This window comes from Argiope bruennichi, chromosome X2 (assembly GCF_947563725.1).
Source record: "Argiope bruennichi chromosome X2, qqArgBrue1.1, whole genome shotgun sequence".
NCBI classification, from domain to species: domain Eukaryota; kingdom Metazoa; phylum Arthropoda; class Arachnida; order Araneae; family Araneidae; genus Argiope; species Argiope bruennichi.
The window spans coordinates 128,149,573-128,172,433 of record NC_079163.1 but is presented as its reverse complement, the minus strand read 5'-3'; the positions used below and the strand labels follow the sequence as shown (position 1 = coordinate 128,172,433).

General features: G+C 29.7%; 2 protein-coding genes across 6 annotated transcripts in view; one reads left to right on the top strand and one right to left on the bottom strand.

Annotated features, from left to right (window-relative positions):
• LOC129960091 (uncharacterized) overlaps positions 1-22,861 on the top strand; it is a 244,023-nt gene that overhangs the window by 57,210 nt on the left and 163,952 nt on the right. The window lies entirely within an intron of this gene.
• LOC129960090 (chaoptin-like) overlaps positions 1-22,861 on the bottom strand; it is a 112,367-nt gene that overhangs the window by 1,779 nt on the left and 87,727 nt on the right. For 4 of the 5 annotated variants that reach the window (XM_056073194.1, XM_056073195.1, XM_056073196.1 and 1 more), the window contains 3 exons: positions 11,189-12,664; positions 8,393-10,271; positions 2,213-5,168 (listed from right to left, as the gene is read on the bottom strand). In XM_056073194.1, the coding sequence (XP_055929169.1) occupies positions 4,360-5,168; positions 8,393-10,271; positions 11,189-12,649 (4,149 nt within the window). In that variant the 5' untranslated portion in view covers positions 12,650-12,664 and the 3' untranslated portion in view covers positions 2,213-4,359. Of the gene's footprint in view, positions 1-2,212; positions 5,169-8,392; positions 10,272-11,188; positions 12,665-22,861 lie in introns of those variants that run through there. The other variant, XM_056073198.1, reaches the window with a different exon arrangement.

Here is a 22,861-nt window from a genome sequence, read left to right as displayed (position 1 = left end):
TGCAATGGCTTCCCACGCCTTTAAGGATCCACGTCTTCACTGTTTATAACTACTGCTTAAGCGATTTTCAGTTTTAAAATAGGATCTTTTCCTAACTAACTATTATACATTGCCAACATACTCATTTGCTTTCTTTTACTTTTGAAATCCTGACTGGTTAAACTTCGCCGCGTCTCTCCAATGGTCATGGCTCGAATGTATTGATTTCTGAAGAGTAAATTTGAATTCATCTTTAATCCATCATCATATTTAAATTTAACCAAGTTAAGATGTTTCTTCATGGCTGTATTTTCATAAAGATGATTCTACTGAATAGTACTGTTTATCTTTTATTACTTGAGTAAACTAAATGATCTCGAAACAAAACAAGTTGAATTAAATCAGATTCTTCTGCAAGTATCCCAGTTATTTATTGAAAACAATTTCTTTGGTTTTTGCAAATTTAAAAATAACATTAATAAGTAAGAATAACTATGTTATTTTACAATTGATTAGCATGGAATAATGCAACTTTGTTATTATAACACAGAAGCATTTCCTAAGGTGAATGAAGTGAACGTGTATGTTTGAAACTAATTTATGAAAGCTGTACATACTACCTATACACTTTGGAAATATTTACCACAGTTTTTTTTTTTGCGTTTAGATACGCATATTTTCTAAATGAATAATAGAGCTAAAGAAAGTAACATAGGAAATTATTTTCTATTGTTTCCTTTTAGATTTTAGATGCTATGTTGCGTCGAAATGAATTTTAGTGACTAATAAATTCAAGGTATATCACTTAATATAATTAAAGTATTAAATATATATTAATCAATGAATATAAAAAGAAGTGAAAATGAACCTAAAATCTTTTATTTATAAAAATGATACAATTACAAAATATTGCATTGGCGATTTGAGCCAAGCAATTCATTATGAAGATTTCATCAGTATCAAAAAGGTTTTCATTATTCATGCAAGTAAATAGAAATGTTTCATTTAAGAAGAATTTAAAGATAGAAATTAAAAGAAGCAAAATTAGGGGAAAAAAAAGACAAAGTGTGCTTCTAAATAGCTTGGAAGATAAGCGATTTCCTTTTCACATAAAAGCAAATGTCTACTATTTTTTTTTTCACCTAAGCAAAACACAGCTAATAATTGATACATTTACTATAAACATTGTATCTGAGAAAGTCCATTTTACATGCATTATCTGTATTTTAACTGTAACAGTACTCTTTTCATCACAAAAACACAGTTTTAACTGCGCAAAATATGTTATAGATATAGGGAGAAATGACTATTTACACAGAAATACATCCAGAGTTGAAACTTAAAGCAAATAAAAAAATCTAAAGAAATTCGCAGCAATTTTTCAGGATCCACACACGGTTTTACAACGACTGAATAATTCATACAGTTTTAAGTCTTTTTCCTCTCTCTTGATTCGTTTCCGCACTTCCCTAACTGTTTGAGGTACAGAAGTGAAATCTTATGGCAAACTAATGCGTCATCGTTAAATATTCATTGGCGCGTTTTAAGTTCAATGCAAAGCATTTCAATTTCCAGCCGTTTTCTTTCTCTTTTATTAGTTTTTTTCTTTTCCCTTTTGCACTTTCGAATCCTAGGAGGGTTTTGGGGGAAAAGAAGTTTTTTTGAAGTTGTTTGAAATGGTATTTGTTTATTTTCTCCGTTTTGAAGCAGTAGATGCTAGATTTCCAGACTCTAACTACTCATATAAGTTTAACAGCTCGAATACGTGATAAGCTTTTTTTATATAAAAAATGTTATTAACAGCTGTATACTTAACAGCTCTGAGGTTTTTGTAGGCATTGTGAGTTTTAATTCTAAATGAAGTGCATTTTGAAAATGTTAAAGAAATGGTAATAACAATTTTAAAACTATTCCAAGTTTTTGTATTCAAACTAATAGAAAGAAGTTACCAAGTATATTGCTTTTCATGACATATTTTAAATAAGAGGGAATTGAGGAAATTACCAAAAAGATTTCTCATGCCATATTTTTGTTTAATTTTTTCTGATAAATAATAATTTGTTCAATTTATCGTGTCGATTTGATATGAAGTTGTCAAGTCATACATTCAGTCGGATTATTCTCATTTAAAAAGCATTAGCAAATTGAAGTAAAAAGTTTATTGTAAACTTGCTATTTGTTTACAAGACATATTTTATGAATACAACGCAAACTCAGTAAGTAAATGCTATCTTTTAAAAAAAATAATGCGATGAAAATTCTAAAATAAATACAAATATCAGAATAAATGTTTTTGAAAAAGAAAATGATGATTGATTAGAAAATAAATCTCTGCAGTTCATTTAATGAATGACTTCATCGTTTCATATCGTGGTTACTTTCGTAGCGTGATAAATAATTCAGTAACTTATGCACGGACTGATTTTGTTCGAATACGATTAATCTTCAATAATCAAAGTTTTTAATATTACTGTGGAATAAAGTGACTTAGTTACGCTCTTTTATAAATTATTTGTTCAAGATAGTTATGAGAAGCAAGAGTATTGAAATATATTAATTTATTTCCTTTAAAATATCATAAGGAAAAGAATACCTTTGTCTCATAGGAAACTGTCACTGAATTATTAAATAGACCAGACTTTGCTTATTTTATTACTTTTTTATTTTTTAATCATATTAATTCCATCAATCACTTTTAATTTTTTCAGAACTTATTCTTGAACTTTTCAATATCTAATGATCAATAACTCATGATTAATAATAACTCAATATCAAATGATCTATAATGATAAGTATTTTCCAAAACTTTTAGATGACATGTTTTCGAAAGTAGTCATTTAGTTTCAACTGCAGTTTGATCCTGTGTTTCATAATTTGAAGTTCTGCTGTAAACAGTTATTATTTCAGGAAATGGATGTTTAAGCTTTGTCTTAAGAGTAACGTTGCAACAATTTTCAGTCGTTGAATAGCCTACATTCGTCCTTTGTTAATGCAGCCGAAAACACGATAGTTTCATCTTTCAAAATCACGATATAAACCAAAGCTTAAGAGTCGAAGTCGTTTCAGATCGGAGAAGTAAATAGTTGCGAAAGCTACCAAATCCCACTGCGATTCTAGTTGGTGCAGTAAGCCCACTCTTCAGTCTTTTTATGCACCAAGGAGGTATTCCATCCAACAGGAGTGGATAAAGTCTTCCATTGTTTCCTCTGCGTCATTTATGAGTCATCAATAGTTCCTAACTTTGAACAAAGTTCAACAAAAGATTCCTTACAACTTCGTTAATACTTTCTGAAAAGATACTTACATTCCAATAAATCATTTGAGACTTTTAGGAATTTGCTTTTGGAATATCAGAAAGTGCAAGATGTTTCGGTGAAATGAAGATATTATATTTTGTGGACAATTTTTGAATGGACTGAAAAAAGTAGTAAACTTTGCATTGTTTTGCGTTAATTATTGGTCTATTTAAATTTTGTGTTGAAGGCCTTCTTTAGATAATTATTTTCATTGAATGATTTATTTTTGAATTATTTGGAAATGTTATAGATGTGACGTCTTTTGTAATAAACCGATGTTTTATTCGAATATGTCGTTTATTTAGGAGACTACCTCGTAATTATATTTATCAAATACAGAATTCTTGAATTTTTTAGAAATGGTATTGCAACTTGATATTGTAATGTACAAGTTAATATTCGTCTTGAATAAGGTTTTTGTGTTAAAAGCCATGAGAATACTTTTACATTAATCGAAAAACTTGACTTACACATGTAAAACTGAATTTATTTCGCGAGCAGAAGAATTTCTTAAAATAGCTCTTTATTCCTCATATACTTAAATCATGATAAAGGTTCGTTCAGTAGAACAATTTTTTTTAGATTTTCCTTTCATTTCAATTAAATTTTCAACTTTTAAACAACAAACTGAAGAATTAAAAATTTGTTTTAGAGAATATCCCAGAAATATTGATAATATACATACCTGCCACCACAACAATAAGAAGATTTTATTGTTGCACTTTCAGTCATTTCTTATATACTTCACTTTAAGAAGTTTAGAGACGAATAACATAATTACACGGATTCTTTACATTTTGCGTTCAGTTTTGTGGAACGATATTGAGTATAAATCAATTTGTTTTTTTTTTCATTGAATATATGGTACCTACATATTAATGTAAATATCCTCAATTCAAATGAAGCAACTGAAGTTGTCAGTACTTAAAAATCTAAGTCTTGTAAAATTAATTTTTATTCCCTAACAATTTCTAAATGTTAATTTTTTAGAAAGGACCCTCACTTCATATACCAATGACAGTAGTGGGTATAAAAACACGTATTTTGCGAGGTTGCGATAGAAAAAAAAATGAGCTTTCTCGATTCAAGAAAATGCATCATTTCGCGCAATTCGACTTTTTGAGCTCTCCGCTCTTGAGCTCGGCGAAGTGGAAGCGTTTCTTACGTTCCAATTACCTTCTGAAGACTGGAGGGAGAAATGTCTGTAAGAGATGTATTCTTGGGGCACATCATTCTTAACAGGTCTCCTCCGTCGACGCCTGCGGAATTTAATGGCCGTCAGTAGTACCGATAGGGTTAGCACAAGTGCAGCGCTGATGCTGCTACCAAGTATGATACCCAGAGTAGACAAAGACATCTTAGTCTTTTGTAATTTAGCTAATGTTTTAATTTGCAGGCACTTATGATTTCCATTGTCCGGTACTGCAGGTTGAGATTTGCCTTCCATTGTAACATACGGTATGGGCTTTCCTAAGGTTCTTAGGTATTTACCAGCTGCTGTCACACAGACTGTGTACCAAGTTTCTGGTTTGAGTGTTTCCAATTGGAAGCGGCGTTGGGTAGCAGGAAGCGGTTCACTGGATATCAAGCCACTTTCTCGGGATGAAGTGAGATGATATGTTACTAGAAAATCATCAATGAGTGTTCCGTTTTGTACGTTCCATTTGATGATCAAAGATTCATGGTCAAGGTGGATGACTTCAAGATCGGCTATGAAAGGCGCAGGGCATATGTCCACCGGATGCAGACTCAGGATTGCGTGATCTTTCAATTTATCTGGCATAATGCATGTGAGAGTTTTACTTTCGTTTTCCGCATCTTGAATCAGACTGGTATGCTCCTGCACCCATTCCCAGAAGCTTAGCAATCTGCAGTCACAAAAGAATGGATTTCCTAAGAAAAAGAAAAATCCAGCAATCAAGCTTAATAAATATCTACAGCTTTAAAGAAAAATGAAATATTTAATGCTTAGCTTTAAAAAAAAAGTTAGATGACAAAATGCGTAAACAGAAAGTCTAAATCATATTGCTATAAAAATATATATTAAAAGAATGCTAACTGCGCTTATTTTTTACATATTAACATTTTCCATTTTCAAACATAACTGTAAAAATCTAATATCTATTTGGCAAAGCAACTATCTACTAAGAAAATTTGGCTGTTCACAATTAATTTTCGAAATGATGAAATATTATTTTCTTTGTGAGTTTTAGAAATTTCTTCGGTGATACATGAATAAAAATGCCGGGTAACTACTTCTAAAATTCACAATTTTGAACAAAAAGTTTCTCAATAACTATTTCAAGTATAAAAGTGTTAAAATGGATGCAATATGCAGAAAAGCGCATATTTAAAAACATGCTTTATAACTAAAAGATACTTTCATTGACGTTGTGTACATTCATAATGATATATTGAGAAGTTTCTATGCAACGTGGCTGCCAAAATAAATATAATCGTTTAGTATAATTTTCTAACAGGCTATAAATATAATAAAAAATATAAAACTTTGTACTTTCATTAAATAAAACATTAACTGTTGAAAAATAATTAAAGTGGAATTTTCAGAAAGTATTAAATTAATCCCTTTTTCTTGTTTCTTCATTGTGATATCAGTGAAGATAATCATATACATTCTGCAATCTTCATTTTTCGTATTTTATAAAACAAAAATATTTTCTTGATAAAAAATGTACATATTTCTTATTTACTTTGATATTATTTTGGAATAAAGAATAAATATAGAAACAGTCGTTACATTCTAGCAATGTAGTAGCAATTACAGTCATTTATTCTAGTTTTCAAAGCTTATCAGGGTAAAACATCTTTCTTTCGTTATGTTTACTAAAGAGATGCTACTTTTGAGAATGGCTAAATTTATTTGATATTATTTTGGGTATTATTTTGATATTACCAGATTTATGAAACACTGTTAGAAAATTTTAATTTATCTCTTTTTATTGTGATATAACAATAATTATAATATATTATTTAAGTGTGATATATTTATTTGGTGATTTATATTTATTTTATCCATGTTTGATGCTAAATTTTTTTTAGCGTGTTATATCTAAAATAATTTTAATCACGAGATATAATGAGTTAAATCATATTAAGATATCTTGAATTAAAAAGATTCAGCAATTCCAGTTTTCAATAACCTGAATTGCATTTTACAAGTTTTTAAAAATATGATGAAATTCATATAAAATAAGTTATTGCAGATTCGGTTGAAATTGATTGCTTTCAGTTTGAGAATCAATAATCTTTTTTTCATTTTATTTAGAGTTTTAGAGAAAAATAGAAACATATATAGCTAATTATAGAAACAAAGACTGACTGTGGTAAAATTACTTCTTTCACCTACTACTATTACTACATAACAGTTAGAGGCAGCCAAATGTACTGAGATCAGTTATATATTCTAAATTTAGCATCATTATATCTGCTAATTTTGAATGCGAATCTATGTTTCATTTTATTACATGAAAGAAATGACAATGCTTACTGGTTTCAAACCACAAACAGTTGATAAATAATTAATTTTTTGGATGTTTCGTAAATTCATTCGCAGAAGCTTAGAGTAAATGTGCACTTTTAATGTGTAAATACTAATTTCAATTCACTATCATGGAAAATGTAGAACAGTGATTTTTTCGATGATTATCACTTTCAATCTTGTTATCTGTAAATGAAAACTCTAAATGCCAATAATTTGTAATCTAACACACAGTTTTATTAGAATAATTTACTCATAAAAGACGAAAAAAAAAGCATAAAAATTAATCAAAATTTTATTTTTATTTAGAATCTTAAATAATTTGGTGAAATTCATGATTGCTTTAGATTAAGAGCTAAAAATAACATCTTTTTCTCTAGCAATTTATATAATGGACATCAGGTTTGGTATTTGAAAATGTCGTATGAAATAATAAGAAAGACAGAATTATTATAGAAACTAATTTTGTTTTTTTTCATATCTTTGATAACTACCCTACTACTGAATTTTTAAGCTGGGCGTAAAAAGAAAGCATTGAATTAATTGTGGAATTGAAAAAAATATCGATCAATTCATTAAAATGTGTTGTATGATATTAAAATAATTTCATATTCTAAATTTTTTTCAATTTAAAACGTTATTTTCTTGTCTTTAATATATTTTGGAGTTAAAATTTTATGTTCTCTCGTTTTGTTTAATCATCCTATTTGAAGTGAAAGTAAAATAATTAATTAAAAGTAGATTGAATTAATGAGATTCCTTTTTTTAATTTCGGTCCGAAAGTTTTTTGCTTTTTCATCAAGCTATTTATTTCTTTTCATGACAATTTTCTTTAATGGTCATTAAATGAATTATAATTACATTGAATAATAATACAAATATGATTTTTTATTAAAATGTATCTAAAAAAAAGGAAAAACATGCTGCAACTAAGTGTTTTAGCGTAGACAAAACATTCAAAGTTTTAATTTTTTATGCAAAAATGGAATTTTTTGTAGTATAAATGTCCTTTTTAATACTACCTCTTTTTCTTAATGAACATTCCTTTTTTGTATCTTTAAGAAAATGTCAAGAATTGACATTTGGTTTGGTTGTCTATTGGTTTATGTTAAAAAAATCCTCAATTCCTTTCTAGGTACATGATTTATTAATAAATTAGAATTTCCTGATTTTTGCTTACAGATTTTGATTTCAGGTAATAGAAAAATATATTGAATATATCGCTGTAAGATTTTAGCTTTCATCTTTCTCACTAAATGCATGCATCTGTTGATTTTAGTTATAGCTTGCCTGTTGAAAAATTCAAACTGATATTGATATGAATGAAAAAATTCTTCACATTAAATTATATTTAAAAAACATAATAAAAATTGCGATTTCGTTTTACAAAACCTGATAAATTGGTTTGTAACTAACTCAGATTCAGAACTATTGGCTATGCTTTAAATTTCTGGGAATTTCAGATTATTTACCGAGTAGTTTTGCTCTGATATCTTCTTTCACGTTTGAATTCCAGATGTGACTTTATTTTGAATTATTATTGCAATTAATAGATTATGGATTTTATGATAGGATTTCCTATTTATTTTTATTTAATGAAAATTTCTAATTTACTTACCAGCTAATAATAGTTTCGATACCCTGACTTCTATGGGCATCAAAATATTTCCATTTATTTGTGTCAATTTGTTATTCTCCAAATTGAGCTCTAACAAAGAGCCAAGGTCAACAAATGCACCGGACTGAATCCAAGTTATCTGATTGTTTTGCATCCATAAAGTTTTCAGATTATATAGATGGCGGAATGTAACACCTTCAACTTTATGCAATTGGTTTCCGGAAACATCCAAAATTTCCAACTGTTCAACATCTTCGCTGAAAACTGGTAGCTCTATTATTCTGTTGCAGGTCAGGTTCAAAGTTTTAAGTTTTTTCAAACCATACAGTCTTTCTTCCGGTAGAATATCAATATTATTGTATCCAATGTCCAAGACGGTTAATTTAGTGAGGGGTTTAAATGCTCCAGGAGAGATCTTGACTATTTTGTTGTGCCGAAGAGAGAGATGGGCTATGTTTCTAAATCCAAGAAAATCGTGAGAGGCTATAATTGTGATATTAGCTCTGTTGATGCGGAGAGTTTCAAGTGATTTGAAGCTCCCAGTGGTGCTTAAATCTTGCCGTATTCTTACCATTGGATTTCTGTTCACGGATAAAATTCTTAAATTTTTCAATGGAGAGTTTAGGAGTGTATTAGGAAGATAGGAAAATGTATTTCCATCTATTATGAGCTTATCCAAATTTTTGAGAGGATCGAATACACCAGAAGAGAAAGATTTCAGGGTATTATTTGATAAGTCCAATTCCTTCAGTTTCGCCAGATGTTGAAAAGCATCCGGTTCAATAGTGACAATATTGTTGCTACTGAGTACTAGTTTTTTCATATTCTTGTTGCTTTTGAAGGCTGCATCTTGGATGATGGAAATCATATTCTTTGAAACGGAAAATACTTCCAGGTTCACTAGTTTCTCTATCGCATCCGTTGGCACAACTTCAATATCATTGTCATCCAAGTACAGCTCTTTTAGAAATGCAAGACTAGAAAAATGACCAGCTTCTAAAGTTTTCACTCCATTTCCAACTAGGCGCAATATTCTTAATTCATTCATTTGCTCAAATATGCGGTTACTAATGGGGCTCAAGCCAGTATCTTCGACATCTAGGGTAACTAAACCAGATAATCCGTAGAACAGATTCTCATTAGTACCTGACAGGTTGTTCCGTGAGAGATATAAATGTTTCAAGGAAGGAAGGAAAAGAAAATCCACTCGGACATTACTTAATTTATTATCACTCATATCAAGAGTTTCTAGAGAAGATAACTCCAGGAAAGAGCCTGCTTCAACTTCTTCAGCCATTGTGTTAGAAAGAACCAATTCTCTTAGGGGCAAATTACCTTCAAACATATATTTCCGAATGACATAAATTTGATTGTGGGCCATATGAAGAATTTTTAAATTTTTCAGTGTTTGAAAGGTTTGAGGCTCAATATCCATTATCTTGTTATGAGAGAGATACAATTCTTCCAACTGATCGGCTCCATGAAACATATCCACATTCAAGTGATTTAAATTGTTATGTTCTAAATTTAAATACAGCATTTGCCTTAATCCAGAAAATGTTCCTCCTTCGATTACTGATATGGAATTATGATCTAGATACAATTTCTGCACTTCTACCAGATCCCGGAAAATTTCAGGATGTAATCTTTTAATCTTGTTAAAATTGAGCCATAGGATTTCGAGATTATTTTGTCCTAGGAGACTGTTGGCGTTCATGGTCACAATTTCATTGTGCGTTAATTGAAGGGAGCGTAAACTGGACGGGTAGCGGCTTAGGATGTCATCGACTTCTAACATCTTGTTCCCCTGTATGTTTAAGTGTTGGAGGTTAGCTAGGGACTGCAAAGCTTCCGCCTCAATTACTTCAATCCGATTGAACTAGAGAGAGAAAACAAAACGCACATAAATTGGCATCGCTATCAGAAATGGAATCATGTTGAGGCATAGAATTACACAAAATTATTTCACTTTCAGCTTTATTATTTAAGATAATGTTAGGCCGACTTTTTGAAAATTTTGTATATTCTAAAGAGTTATAATTTTAACATTTAAAATATATCTAATCTATATAACTTGCGAAATTATTAAGACGATTTAATGTCATTGATTTACGTGAGCGTTACCTTTGTGAATTAGTAAATGGGTGAAACATATGTCTGAATTCGCATACATTTCGTTATAAAATCTTGGAACAGCAATTTATTTTTATGCTCAGGAGAAGCTATTAAGGAGAAATGAATAGAAGAAAATATAACCTAGAAAACATTTAAAATATAGGTTATTAAAAATAGCGTGTCAAATGTTCCAAAATTTGTTACCTATTTATGCTAGGTAACAACGGAAACTCAAAAAAATAATAATAATAATAATTTCAGATTTTGGTATTAAAGCTTCTATAGAATGCAAAATTACGCTAATTAATATTATTCAACATTAACTAGTATAAGCATATATCAATAATAATGAGATTATTATATAACTGTACTAATTATAAATTAAATCTAATGAATAAATTCATCAAATATTTTAAAATTTTAGATTAGAAAACATGTATTACCATGTTAGATTATCTTCTAGAAAATAATCCTGGACATCTTATAAAGTACTCTTTTCAAGGGTATATTTTAGTATTACGACAGATGGAAAATAATCATTATAACGAGAATTAAAAAAAAAAAAAAAAAACTTCTAGGAGTCAATGCTCTTCACTTCAAGGAAATGAACTTCTTTATATTTATGATATAACAAATAGCATGATATTTAAATCAAAAAATTTAAAAAGATTTTGACCTTACCTGCAAATGAAGCTCCTGAATGTTTGGGAGTGAATAAAACACTCCTTTTTTAATTGTCTTCAAAAGATTATTTTGTAGTCGGAGATCTCTTAATTCCACAAGTTCTTGAAATGTTCCGGGCTGAAGCTCGGTTATTAGATTGTTATCTAAAGACAACGAACGTAGTTCACGGTTATTTTTGAACATCGAACGATGGATATCTCGTAATTGGTTAAATGAAAGCTGGAGCTGATATAAATGGTGCAAATGATAGAATGTCCCGCATTCTATGTGAGTTATGGCATTATTTGGTATGAAAAGTACTGAGATCTGAGAAGTGTTAAAAAATGTGTCATTCGTTATCTTTTTAATGATATTGTTAGTTAGAAAGATCTCTCGGAGATGAGTGAGGTTGTGGAAAGCTCCAGAGCTTATGGAATGCAAGTGGTTAAAACTTAAGTCAATTGTGCGGAGTTTTTTCACGTGACTGAAGGCTCTGCCAGCTAACGAAGTCAAGCTGTTGTGACTAACATCGAGCGATTCCAATTCTCTTAAGTATACAAACACTGTATCATTTAAAGTTGTCAGACGATTCATATACAACGACAGCGATGTCAGTCGTGGCATAGTAACAAAACTTCTTTCATCCAACATTTTTATCTTGTTTGAACTCAGATCTACTCTTTGAAGACTTGTAAATCGAGTGAATCCGTCATCTGGAATGTCTTCTATCTCGTTCCAAACCAAACGCAATGTCTTGAGGTTTCGTAAACGCCTTAAAGCATTCAATGGGAACTGTTTAAGTTTGTTATTTATGAGAATTAACTCCTCCAGAGTATTTTCTAATCCACCAAATGCATATTCTGTTAGAAGAGCAATTTGGTTATTTTGCAAATTTAAACTTGTTATGAGAAGTCCATATAGGGCATAACTCTCCACTGATTCTATGAGGTTGGAATCAAAGTCCAGTGTCCGTAAGGTTACCAGCTTGTTAAGTGATCCTTGTGGAATCTCTTTTAGCTTACTGTTCACCAGTGATAAACTGTCAAGGGTAAATTCAAGGCCTGAAAAGGCGTGTTCTTGTATTGTTTCTATTTCCGTGTGTGAAATTTGAAGATGGTATACTGTTACATTTTCAAATATTCCGTTCGGCAAGACTGTAACATTTGGATCCAAATGGTAGATACTTAATGATTTTATTGGAGCACTGATGAGAGCCAGAGTCGCTCGTATTTCTTCTAATCCTGTGTTGGGACACTCTAAGAACAGCCCGTCTTCCAGCTGATAGCAAGGACACCAAGGACTCTTTTCCCATCTTGGGCAACCCTCCTCCGACAAATAAGAGGAATTTTCCGTTCCGTTGTCTATTTCTTCTGTAGTTGTAGCACTGCTGCTCTGGTGTAAAACAGCGCAGATGGTGGCGATTATGACAATCCATACCTGACCCCACGAGCAGCCAGCAAATCGTTGAAGATCTAACATATCTCATGTCTTATCCTGAAAGGAAAAGGAGAATTATTTGAGCATCAAGCACATCATTAACACTAATATTTTTTTTAATATTTCTTTTACTGTAGCTAAAAGAAAATGAGACGAAAAAGTTATGAAAATGAATTTTTTGGGGTTAAAAATATGTTAACCGCTTTTTTGTTAAGATCTGAAGCCAGGTTATTTTAAAGCTTTATTACATCATTCCAACTTACTGTAATTTTACTTAATTTCATTGCTGCAGTTTGTAAAAATTGAAGTTAATACTTTCTACTAGCTATTGATATTCCTAGAATATATAATTATTTTTTTGCATCATTGGAATTGAGCAATACATATTTTCCAGCCTCTTTTCAATCGTGAATACATTTTTGGGAGCTTCAACACAATAAATGAAGGTATTTTTTACATACAAATCGTATTAATCTTTAATCATTCTACCTATAGCTCTTACTTTTTGCTAGCCTGAATTTCGGTAAACCTTTTGGAAAAGAATTGTAAAATATACTAATGTATATTTCGATTTTTGTTTCCAAAGATGTTTGTGTTCTTAAATAGTTGTTGTTTGTCAGTGTCTTCGCTTTTTTAGGAAGTACTTATGTTCCCGTTTATCTACTGACGTATTCACAACTGAGTAAAACAGAGCCCGAGGTCACACTTTTTCTCCCTCAAGTGTGTTTCGAAGAGAGTCGTTTTTATTTTCCTACTCTTTGACATGAAATGCTTTTGTGGCCACTCGTTGCATTTTATTTGGAAAGAAAAATATGACTCAAGGCCTTTCTGTGTAAGATGTTAGTCGTTGATTTTTGATGGCAAAAATACTTTCTGCTATTCATGGTATTTTCACGGAAGGAATCGCTGAAAGGAAAGAAAACTTTGTCCCAAAGAAAGCAGTCTTTTGGAAATGTAAATGTTCTTTCATTTAAAGTTTATCTTTTGTGAAAGTGAAATTCAGTTGCACTTTTCTTAATGGTATAGAATTATTCAGTATTTATATTAGATTATGAATATCAGTTAGAGGTTTTAATATTAATTTTATACTATAAAATCTTCCAGTTTAAATTTTTTATTAAGAATTTATACTAATTTTTTGGTAAGATGACTTTGTTTTTAAATTGATAGTTTTTTATCCCTTTCTAAGAAAAGCCTTCTTTTGAGGATTAATTAATGCAGAAGTTTGTAAAAATTCGTATTAAATTATTGTTGTACCAGTAAATTTAACAAAATTTTTATTTCTTGTTATTCTTTTAATATATATTAACATTAGCATTTTAATTCTATGCTGTAAAAACTATTAATTATATTCATTTTTAAATTTATAAAAAAGTTCATTTGTAAAAACATAATCTAACAATTTAAAATTCATCAGAAGTTAACAGAAAGCACACAGATTGTTTGAATTGTTGATTTGATCCTATTTAAATATTGAAAATTTTGTAACTTTATTAATTAGCTTTTATACATGTTTTTATTTGACTTCATTGATTTTACTGACTTTAAAATAAACCGAACCTTTCAGAAAGCTATTGAGGAAACAAGTATAACTATAATAGAAAATATACTGTTGCTCTACTGAATACTTGAAGGCAATCCTAGCAATCATTTAGATAGGAGGACACTATATTAGTCGGGAATAAAGATTTAAACGGTTTAATACACCTTGTCCAATCTGCTAATTATGGATGAAAATAATTGGAAACCAGACTGTCTAAAGACTCAGTAGACACTTCTGTTTAGCAAATGCTTGATGATGTATACATGTAGTGATACAGAATTTCTTTTGGAGGTTTCAAACTGTTACAGAAAATGAAATTAAAAAAAATAATCTTGCTCCACCTTCAAACGAAATAAAAGATTTATACTAGATTATCCTACAAATATAATAACAAATTATACCGAAGATGGAAAGAGTGATTGGTCAACAGAATTTCAAGATGTTATTTACAATGCGAAATTCGTTTCTTTTCTCATCAACAAGCTCAATTCTATGAGAGAGGAAACGACTGTTGCCTTTTTAAGATGAAGAGATTTAATGAAAATTGCTTTGTTGCAATTTTAATAATTCTGAAGCATTACAGAAGTGGATAAAATTTAGACATTTTCTTTTTAGACCTTTCTTTGAAATGGAAATATTTAATCAAACATATTAAGAAGATTTTCTAACATTTAGGAGATACTTTTTATTGTTTTATGGTTATGTACCAAAATGCTATATTTAATCTGAATATTATGTAATTAGAGATATTTAAATTTCTAGAGAAGAGGAAGAAATTGAGACCCAATGAACTCATAAGAGATACAAGAAAAAGAACAATCGGAGAAACAGTTAACTCGCTGGGAAGGAGAATAATATTAAGATGAAATATATTACAGAGATATTTGATTTCATTGAGTTACTTAAAGTAATTTTCTCCACGATCCCAACTTTGATGGTAATTCTAACTAAATATAATGCAAAGAAGAGGTAAACAAATTACAAACATTGGTACCTGCTTTTGCTACAAAAAATGAAAAAAATAAATAAGGAAAAGCGTGAGATCTTTAAAGATGAGTCATTTCCATTGATTACCTTACTTGATTAGTTATTCAAAAATGATATCATTTCAATATTATTCCTAAATTAAAAATGTAGTTTGTAATCTGTTTTTATTTTCCCTTTATTTGTTTACTTCTTTTAATAAATATTATTCATTTAATATTGATACTAGTTTGGCTAATAGAAATTTGCAAAATAATCGGTTTTCAATCAAAGAATCATTTCCAGATAACAAACCCTTAATTTTAAATTCATGAAGGGATAAAAGGGCAGATGAATAAAATTTAGATGCTCATTTCTATATGCCTTAATTTTTATAAAGCAGTCATTTTTCTATAATGTGATGAATTAATATGATATCATATCAAACATGCTTGTATATGAATTTTAACTGGGCCTTCTCTTTCGCTGTAATGTAAAATAATTTTTTCCCGTCCTGTAAGATGCAGAATGGACTCAAGAAGGAAATTCGTAAAAGGCATTGGATGTGTATCAAGTGAGGATGAACTAACATTATTGTAGATATAAAATATGAAACTTTTGGCTGGAGAATCTGGTTCGATTGTTATTGATCAGAATGGAATCAATTCCTATTGGCGCGAATATGTGTCGAATTAATTTTGGAATAAGATCTAAAATGTGGAGGAAGAAAAAGAACATGCCGTCACTCTATAGCTCAAGAAGGGGTACATTGAGATGATATGCTCAGTTTCGACTGTCATACGACTGGGATTCATAAGTTTTGAAGAGTAGAAAAATATCTTAAGTGTTTTAATGTATTTTTTTCTACCAACAAAGGAATAATAGAAGCAAATGAGATCATTTCGCAAAGAGTCTAAAATGAGATAGTTAAAATGAGTACATTCATCAAATCTGCAATTGAAGATTTCACAATACAGCATGGAAGTATGGTAAATGCATATTTGACAATGTTACAGTTGACTGAAGTTAGTTCTCAATTTAAAACTTCTTACTGCGAAAGAAATCAGCACATCCGGAATTGCAAGAAGAGTTTATTTTCTAAATACCTCTCTTTCCATTTTAATAACATTTCATCCATCCAAACAAATAACAACAAAAAAAAAATTCAAACTTCTTCTAAGATGCCGATTATCTTTACATAGAATCAAAAGTAAAGAAAAGAAAATCAAATTTTATCGAATATTTTTTGAATGCTTTATAAACTCCACTACTTCAACCAAACCCAGAGCTTGAAGTTCTTTCCTTTCTATGCATAATTTACACTTTCCCAGGCCGACTGATAAAAATATCTATCTAATAAATTCGAAGCTGTTTTCGTATTTGACACATGCGATACGTGATTTACATTTTTATAATTCAGTTTCGCTCCGTATCGCTCGTTTAATAGCTTCTAGAGTTTCAATAGAAATGACTTTTCTTTTTTTCCCTCAGAGTTTTCATATTTATATTTGAAAAATTAAAAAGCGTCCATTTCTCATCTCTTCGTGTGGAAGTTTTTAATAATTGCGTTTTTTTTAATATGTTTTATATTTTACACACACATCTGCATATTATACCACTTAATTGCTTTGCATGATACAGACGATGTGAGAAGTGAAGCAAGTTGAAAAGTTTTTAGGCGGATTTATCTTATTTTCACTCAAAACGTATACTTTTGCTTTTTTTGAATAGATAAAATGGCTATTTCGAATAAAAATGTGGCTTTCGGTGGGGAGAAATGATTTGTTATTTTTAATCTTAATTCAAAAATAAAGTCATCTGTTCTACAATCAAAAGATTACAATTTTATATATATGTCACAATGAAGTTTGAAGTATCCATTGTGAAGTTCCTAAAATCTTAAATAACTGAAGTGGAAATTAAAAGAAAGATATAAGGAAAATTGGAGAAGACTGTAAGCTTGATGTAATAGTATGAGCAAGTACGTAAGTGAGAAACAGATGCAGGGGTTCAAATATCTAACCAATCCAGGAATTACGAATTTATGATAAAGTGGAAATGTGGTGTCTTTTTTTAGTCAAATGGACGATTGAGCTCTTACTTGTGAGGATAGATTATTTTCTGGATGATTTACAGACGGAAAGGGCCGCTTGGAGGCAAAACAGGAAAACTCTGAGCAATCAGCAATGCCATAGCAAATAATTCGGTACAAAAAGCGCAAATATTTCTACCAGTTTTTGTAAAATACTCGTTAAGAACATAGATAGATTTTAAAACCTACATCTTTCACTCTTTGATTCCTGTTCTCAACCATACCGTATATTTACCCATTAAGCCACTGTAGGATCGGAACGGATGTATGGTACATGACCATAGGTACTGTATTAGTATTTATGCCATTAGCAGGACACACATAATTATAAGATTAGGCGCACATAATTATAAAGTAAGATTACATTACAATTATGTGTGTCTCAATTTATTGTAACGTTATAGCTTAACTTTTCTACTTTTCAAATAATTTAACTTTTGAAATTGCCAATTCTTTTTGATGCGGTTACTTTCGGCTGTGGGAAATTGAATAAATGCAATAATATAAAGTCTTTTAATAGGCAATAAAATCTTTATAAATTTATATAATTATGAAAAGGCACTAAAAAATGTAAAGTAAACTTAAAAATATAGACTAAAAAAGCCGCTTTAGTCACTTGAACGGTTTGTATTTGAGAAATAGTTATCATATATTTACCGAAAACAGCAAGTGGAGAAGGCAGAAGATACCATGCAAGACAAAAGATTAAGATAATAAAAGATCTAGGATAACACGTATTAGAGTGTTTCTTATTTGAGAATATCGGCTTTGTATAAAAGAAAGCAGCGACCGCATAGCTGAGCATCATCTTTTATTCGATGCAAGTATACATGGCTTGTAAGTCTGAAAGGATTTTAAAGTAAAACAGTCTTCAGTTGCTGTAACTTCCTCAGACGTGACATTTCCATCCTGCATTCATATGGACGTCTTTTTTAACATCCTTTTGCAAATTAAAAATTCAAATTAAGCAAATTAAATGTCGTGCAAATCATGCAAATTAAATGTCGATTCCTATCATTTGATAGTTTTCTTATTAACTTTCTAGTGGAAAGTCGTATAGTAAAATTTCTTTCGAATATTATTTAAGATAAGTAATCCTACATAACAAGGCCTTACAGAGCTAATCAATATATGCTAAATTAATATTACAATCAACCTAAGTATGTCTGGAAGCATCATAAGTCTATTATGACATTAAGGATTATTGATTTAGCCTTTTGTCGTATTTATTCTTTTGAAAGAGTTTGCTTGATTATTAGATGAAATTTTGACCCATTTTTTGGATCTTTTAATATCTATGTGAATTAAGCTATCAGACCATTTACAGTGAAAATAATTTATTTTTGTTTGTAATGTTTCGTGACTTTAAGAGGAGAGTAGGGTTTTAATGGCATCATTCTGAAGGAGACTGAAGGATAATAAAAAGAACTCTTTTCTTTGTATTCCGAGCACTCTTCTTCGGGCAATAAAGTGGTCATTGGTCGATTAATGGCCAGCATTTTGATGCTTGACTTTAGATTCCCAGTGGAACTCTAAAATTCCCTACCATACGCCATTACATCGTGTTTGTTTAGTATCCCCGGAAGTACGGAATTTGAGTCTGTTTTTCCTTCGTCTTGTTTCCTTAAAAGACATGCTTTTATTTGTGTTTTGGGATAAGCTTTTCCAAGTGGTTACGGAGGATTCCTTTAGATCTCCTACTCTTTCGTTCATTTCAAAATATTGGACCTGGCATTATTTGGGAAGTAGTTAAGTCTAACTTTTTTTATTTAAATTTATAGACTTCAAAATGTTTACGTCAAAAATATTTGTATTTCGATTTTTTTTAAATTTGAAAACGAATTGTATGGAGAGAAATTTTCGGATTTACTTATGTTATTCCTCAAATTTCCTATAACCCTGGTGACCTTGCGGTGATGTCTAGGCGTTTGGGTTCGTTGACCTGATTAAAATGAAGATCGTGCATGAATAACAACCTCATGTATACCTGGTTAATCTGCTGTCTTGGGTCCCAAATTGATAAGGGGTTGAAATTTCGAAAGTATGAGGACGGCTCTCACAATATGCCGTACATTATTGCTTTCACAATTTTCGCGACTCAGAATTGGGAAGTTTGTTCCAAAATAGTTTTAATGTGTCTAAAAAGCACGCGTTAATGCACCGAATATCTACAAGAAATGTTACCTTTCTTTTTTTGTTAAACATTTCATAGCAACAAAACGTAATGGATTATACTTCTGGAGAGTTAATTTAACAAAACTAATCTGATTACTTAAATTTCATTAAAATCAACAAACAAAATTATGAATATATGCTTGAATCCGAAGCAATTTTATCATATAAAACAAAACAGTTTCAATTTGTGTCTAAAATGTGTTGAAATGCTTCTGAATTGATGTTTCTGAAATTCTGAAATTGATGTTTAATACGAAATATATTCAATGGAAATAAAACATCAAATTTCATGATATGGTTTCAATAATAAGGGATATAGAATTATAAATATTGAAAAGCTTTAAGGATGATAATTTCAGTGCAACATACTTGAATGTTCTGAAATGCCTGAATTATATTAACCAAAAAATATTGACAAAACTCTTTATAAGAATCTCATTCAATAAAATCTTTCTTAAAGGGGCATTAAAAATTATTATTTCATTTGCAAGTATGATAATTTGAATATTTTCCAATTATTAACTTCCTTTCCTTCCTGCATTTTTATAAATTCATTATAAAATTCACCGTGAAATTCACAATTGAAGGAATTTTTTCTTAATAATTATTTTCTGAAAAATAATCGATGAAAGTAATTTATCTTATATTCATTCAGGACTAAGATTGTAAATTGAAAATAATTTAATTTGATTTTTAAAATAAGGACGAAACAATAAATCAATGATTCGAAATAAGTTAATAAAGACGAAGTGAAAAACAACTCGTTAACTAAATCTACTCTTCCTGAATTAATATAGTCCTTCGGTCAAATATAAGTTATTTATTTTCTGTCTGTTAGTTTTAATTATAATGCTTGATATTGCTTTGGATATAAGGTAAGAAATCGTTTTCTTTTTCCTTAGGATTGCCTAGAAGAAGGCAATTCGATTATCCATAACAAAAATATCCATCCATGCTCCTAGCGGTATCTCATGCATTAAAAATATTCGGTCCCTACAGATTTTGTAAAGATGCGGAGCTGAGAAATATATTTTGGCTCATATCCAATATTTCCGTTTCTTCGGCGTTTTGGCATTTCTTTAACCGCTTCTATGTGTATTTCAGTTTTGCTTCATACAGTATGACCATCACGTCGGTAGAAAACGCATCTGAAAAGGGGAGAAGCCGCTAAGCATTCCCGAACAAACGAATAGATTCAACACGGGAGATCCAAATGGTCGGAACCCTGCCGCCTTCGAGTAATAAGTCATTTGAAACAGAAAAACATCCTAAATCGAAAATGGAATAATTTTAGCGATGCATAAATATACACTTTTAATGCTAAAAAATGAAGACAAGTATAATACAGAACAACACTTGAATATAAGTATCATTTTTGGAAGAGGAAAACACATTTGCTTTTCTTTTTATTACTTTTAGAAATGGCATCCATTTTTAAGAATGATAAATCTGATTGAAGATGTATTTTGCATCAAGAATTCAGAATGTAGATATACAAATAGTAGTTCTAAATCGTAGCAAATAAAGAATAATTTCGAATTTGAATTCGAAATGAAAGATTAAATTTTATTTGCTCTCTTGCTCGTGATAGAAGAAATTAAGTCAGCGCAATTAGACAAAAACATATATAGATATTTTATTTATATTTTCATAAATGAATACTACCATTTGTTTTCAGAGTTATAAACGGCAAATTCAATAATTTCAGTTACATTTGAGGGAATCTTGTCTTGGTACTTCCTTTTTTGGTTTTAGACATTTTCCTGAGCAAAATTATGTTTGTCAGTTGTTGGGGTTTCAATGGCTTTTCTCTTTTATTGCTTAACATTTGCTTAAGAGTCGAAATAAATATATATTTAATAATTATAGAATTATAACATGGAAAAAAATCAGCATTAATCGGATCATCGATTTCAAAGACATTAAGTGAAACATCAAATTTTTAATTTGCACAATTTTAAGTCACAACTAAAAAATTTTAAATCGCCTCATCAATAAAATTTTTTAAATATTTATATTCTATCCGGCTGAATAGTTTGAAATTTTCTTTTGAACATAAATACTTAGTAAAGGATATATAAAAAAATTCAAATCTCTAAATTGAAGTAATTTATCTACTATTTCTTAGGAACATACTTTCCAAAAAGTGTATATTTTGTTTGTTTGTCTCACAAAAATTCAGAAAACAGATAATTATAACATCTTTAAAAGTACGTTTTTAGCGTTTATTCTCTTATGAATATGTAATTGGGAAAATTATTTATGAAATCTTTTTAAATTTTTCATTATTTTATATAGCATATTTCCTTAATGTAAATAGAAAGCAAGCTGTTTTGTTTTGTGAGACTTGCACTTCATCAAATTATCAAAATATAACAGAATCTTCATGCCATTTAAAAAATGCAGGTTTTTTTATTTGTTCATTTAAATTTATACCTTTGAATCTCATTTTAAGATAAGAAAGTATTAATATTTACTATGGAAATCCCGATTTTTTATTACTTTTTATTATTCTGTAAAAGATAATTGGAAACTTCGAAAAAACTATTTCCATATGCCAAAACGTTATTTTATTTGAAATGGTATATTATATTAAAATTTTATAGACTAACAAATCGTTTACATATGTTTCAAGGAGAGTAGTTTTTTTTTATTATTTCAGCTATTTTTTACGAAAGATATTGTAAATGCATCAACATTGTTTGATTGATTGCGCGTTTCAAACAAAAATCTCTAGATTGAAGCTAAGATGAAAAATTCGGAATGTTTAGTTTTAAGGTGAAATCATTATACTGAAAATATCTGAGAGCCTTTCTGATAAGCAAGAAAGCTAATGAAGAAGGCAATTAATCTACAGTTTCCTCCTGCAGCATTAAGTTGAATAATGGAACAGTAGCCTGACAGCTCTTAAGTGGCACGCTTGACAACCAACCATGACTAAGTTATAGCCAGTTTATTACTCACACACTTAAAGGTGTTTATCTAACTTCGTGAATAATTTTTACATAAATCATTTTAACTTATAGCCGTGTTAATTACTGAGAAGTATAATTTTGTAATTAAAGAGGAACTCGATATGGAGTTGACTTATGATTTATTTATTTTTTAACTTTATGCTACTTTAAAATCAGACTTTCTTTTGGAAGCAAAATACAGATATTTTCACATATTCAAATTTATGAGGTTAGCAAATTGGTGTCCAATTAGGCAATGAAGTTTTGAAATTTTGAAAAAGAATCCGTTCGTTCTTTTAAGTGATATTTCAAGCCCTAAAAATGCTCCAGTTTTTTCCATCTGCTTGTTAGTCTCAAACCTAATAGCAGATGTATTATAAAATATATGACTTATTAAAAACTATGAGAATCTTTTTTTTTTTAATAATTTTGCAAAACAGGTCAATTTTTATGTCTTCCATTGGCATATTCTGTTTTATATTAAATTGGCTACCGTTTGAAAAGCAATCATTCATCATTTAATAAAT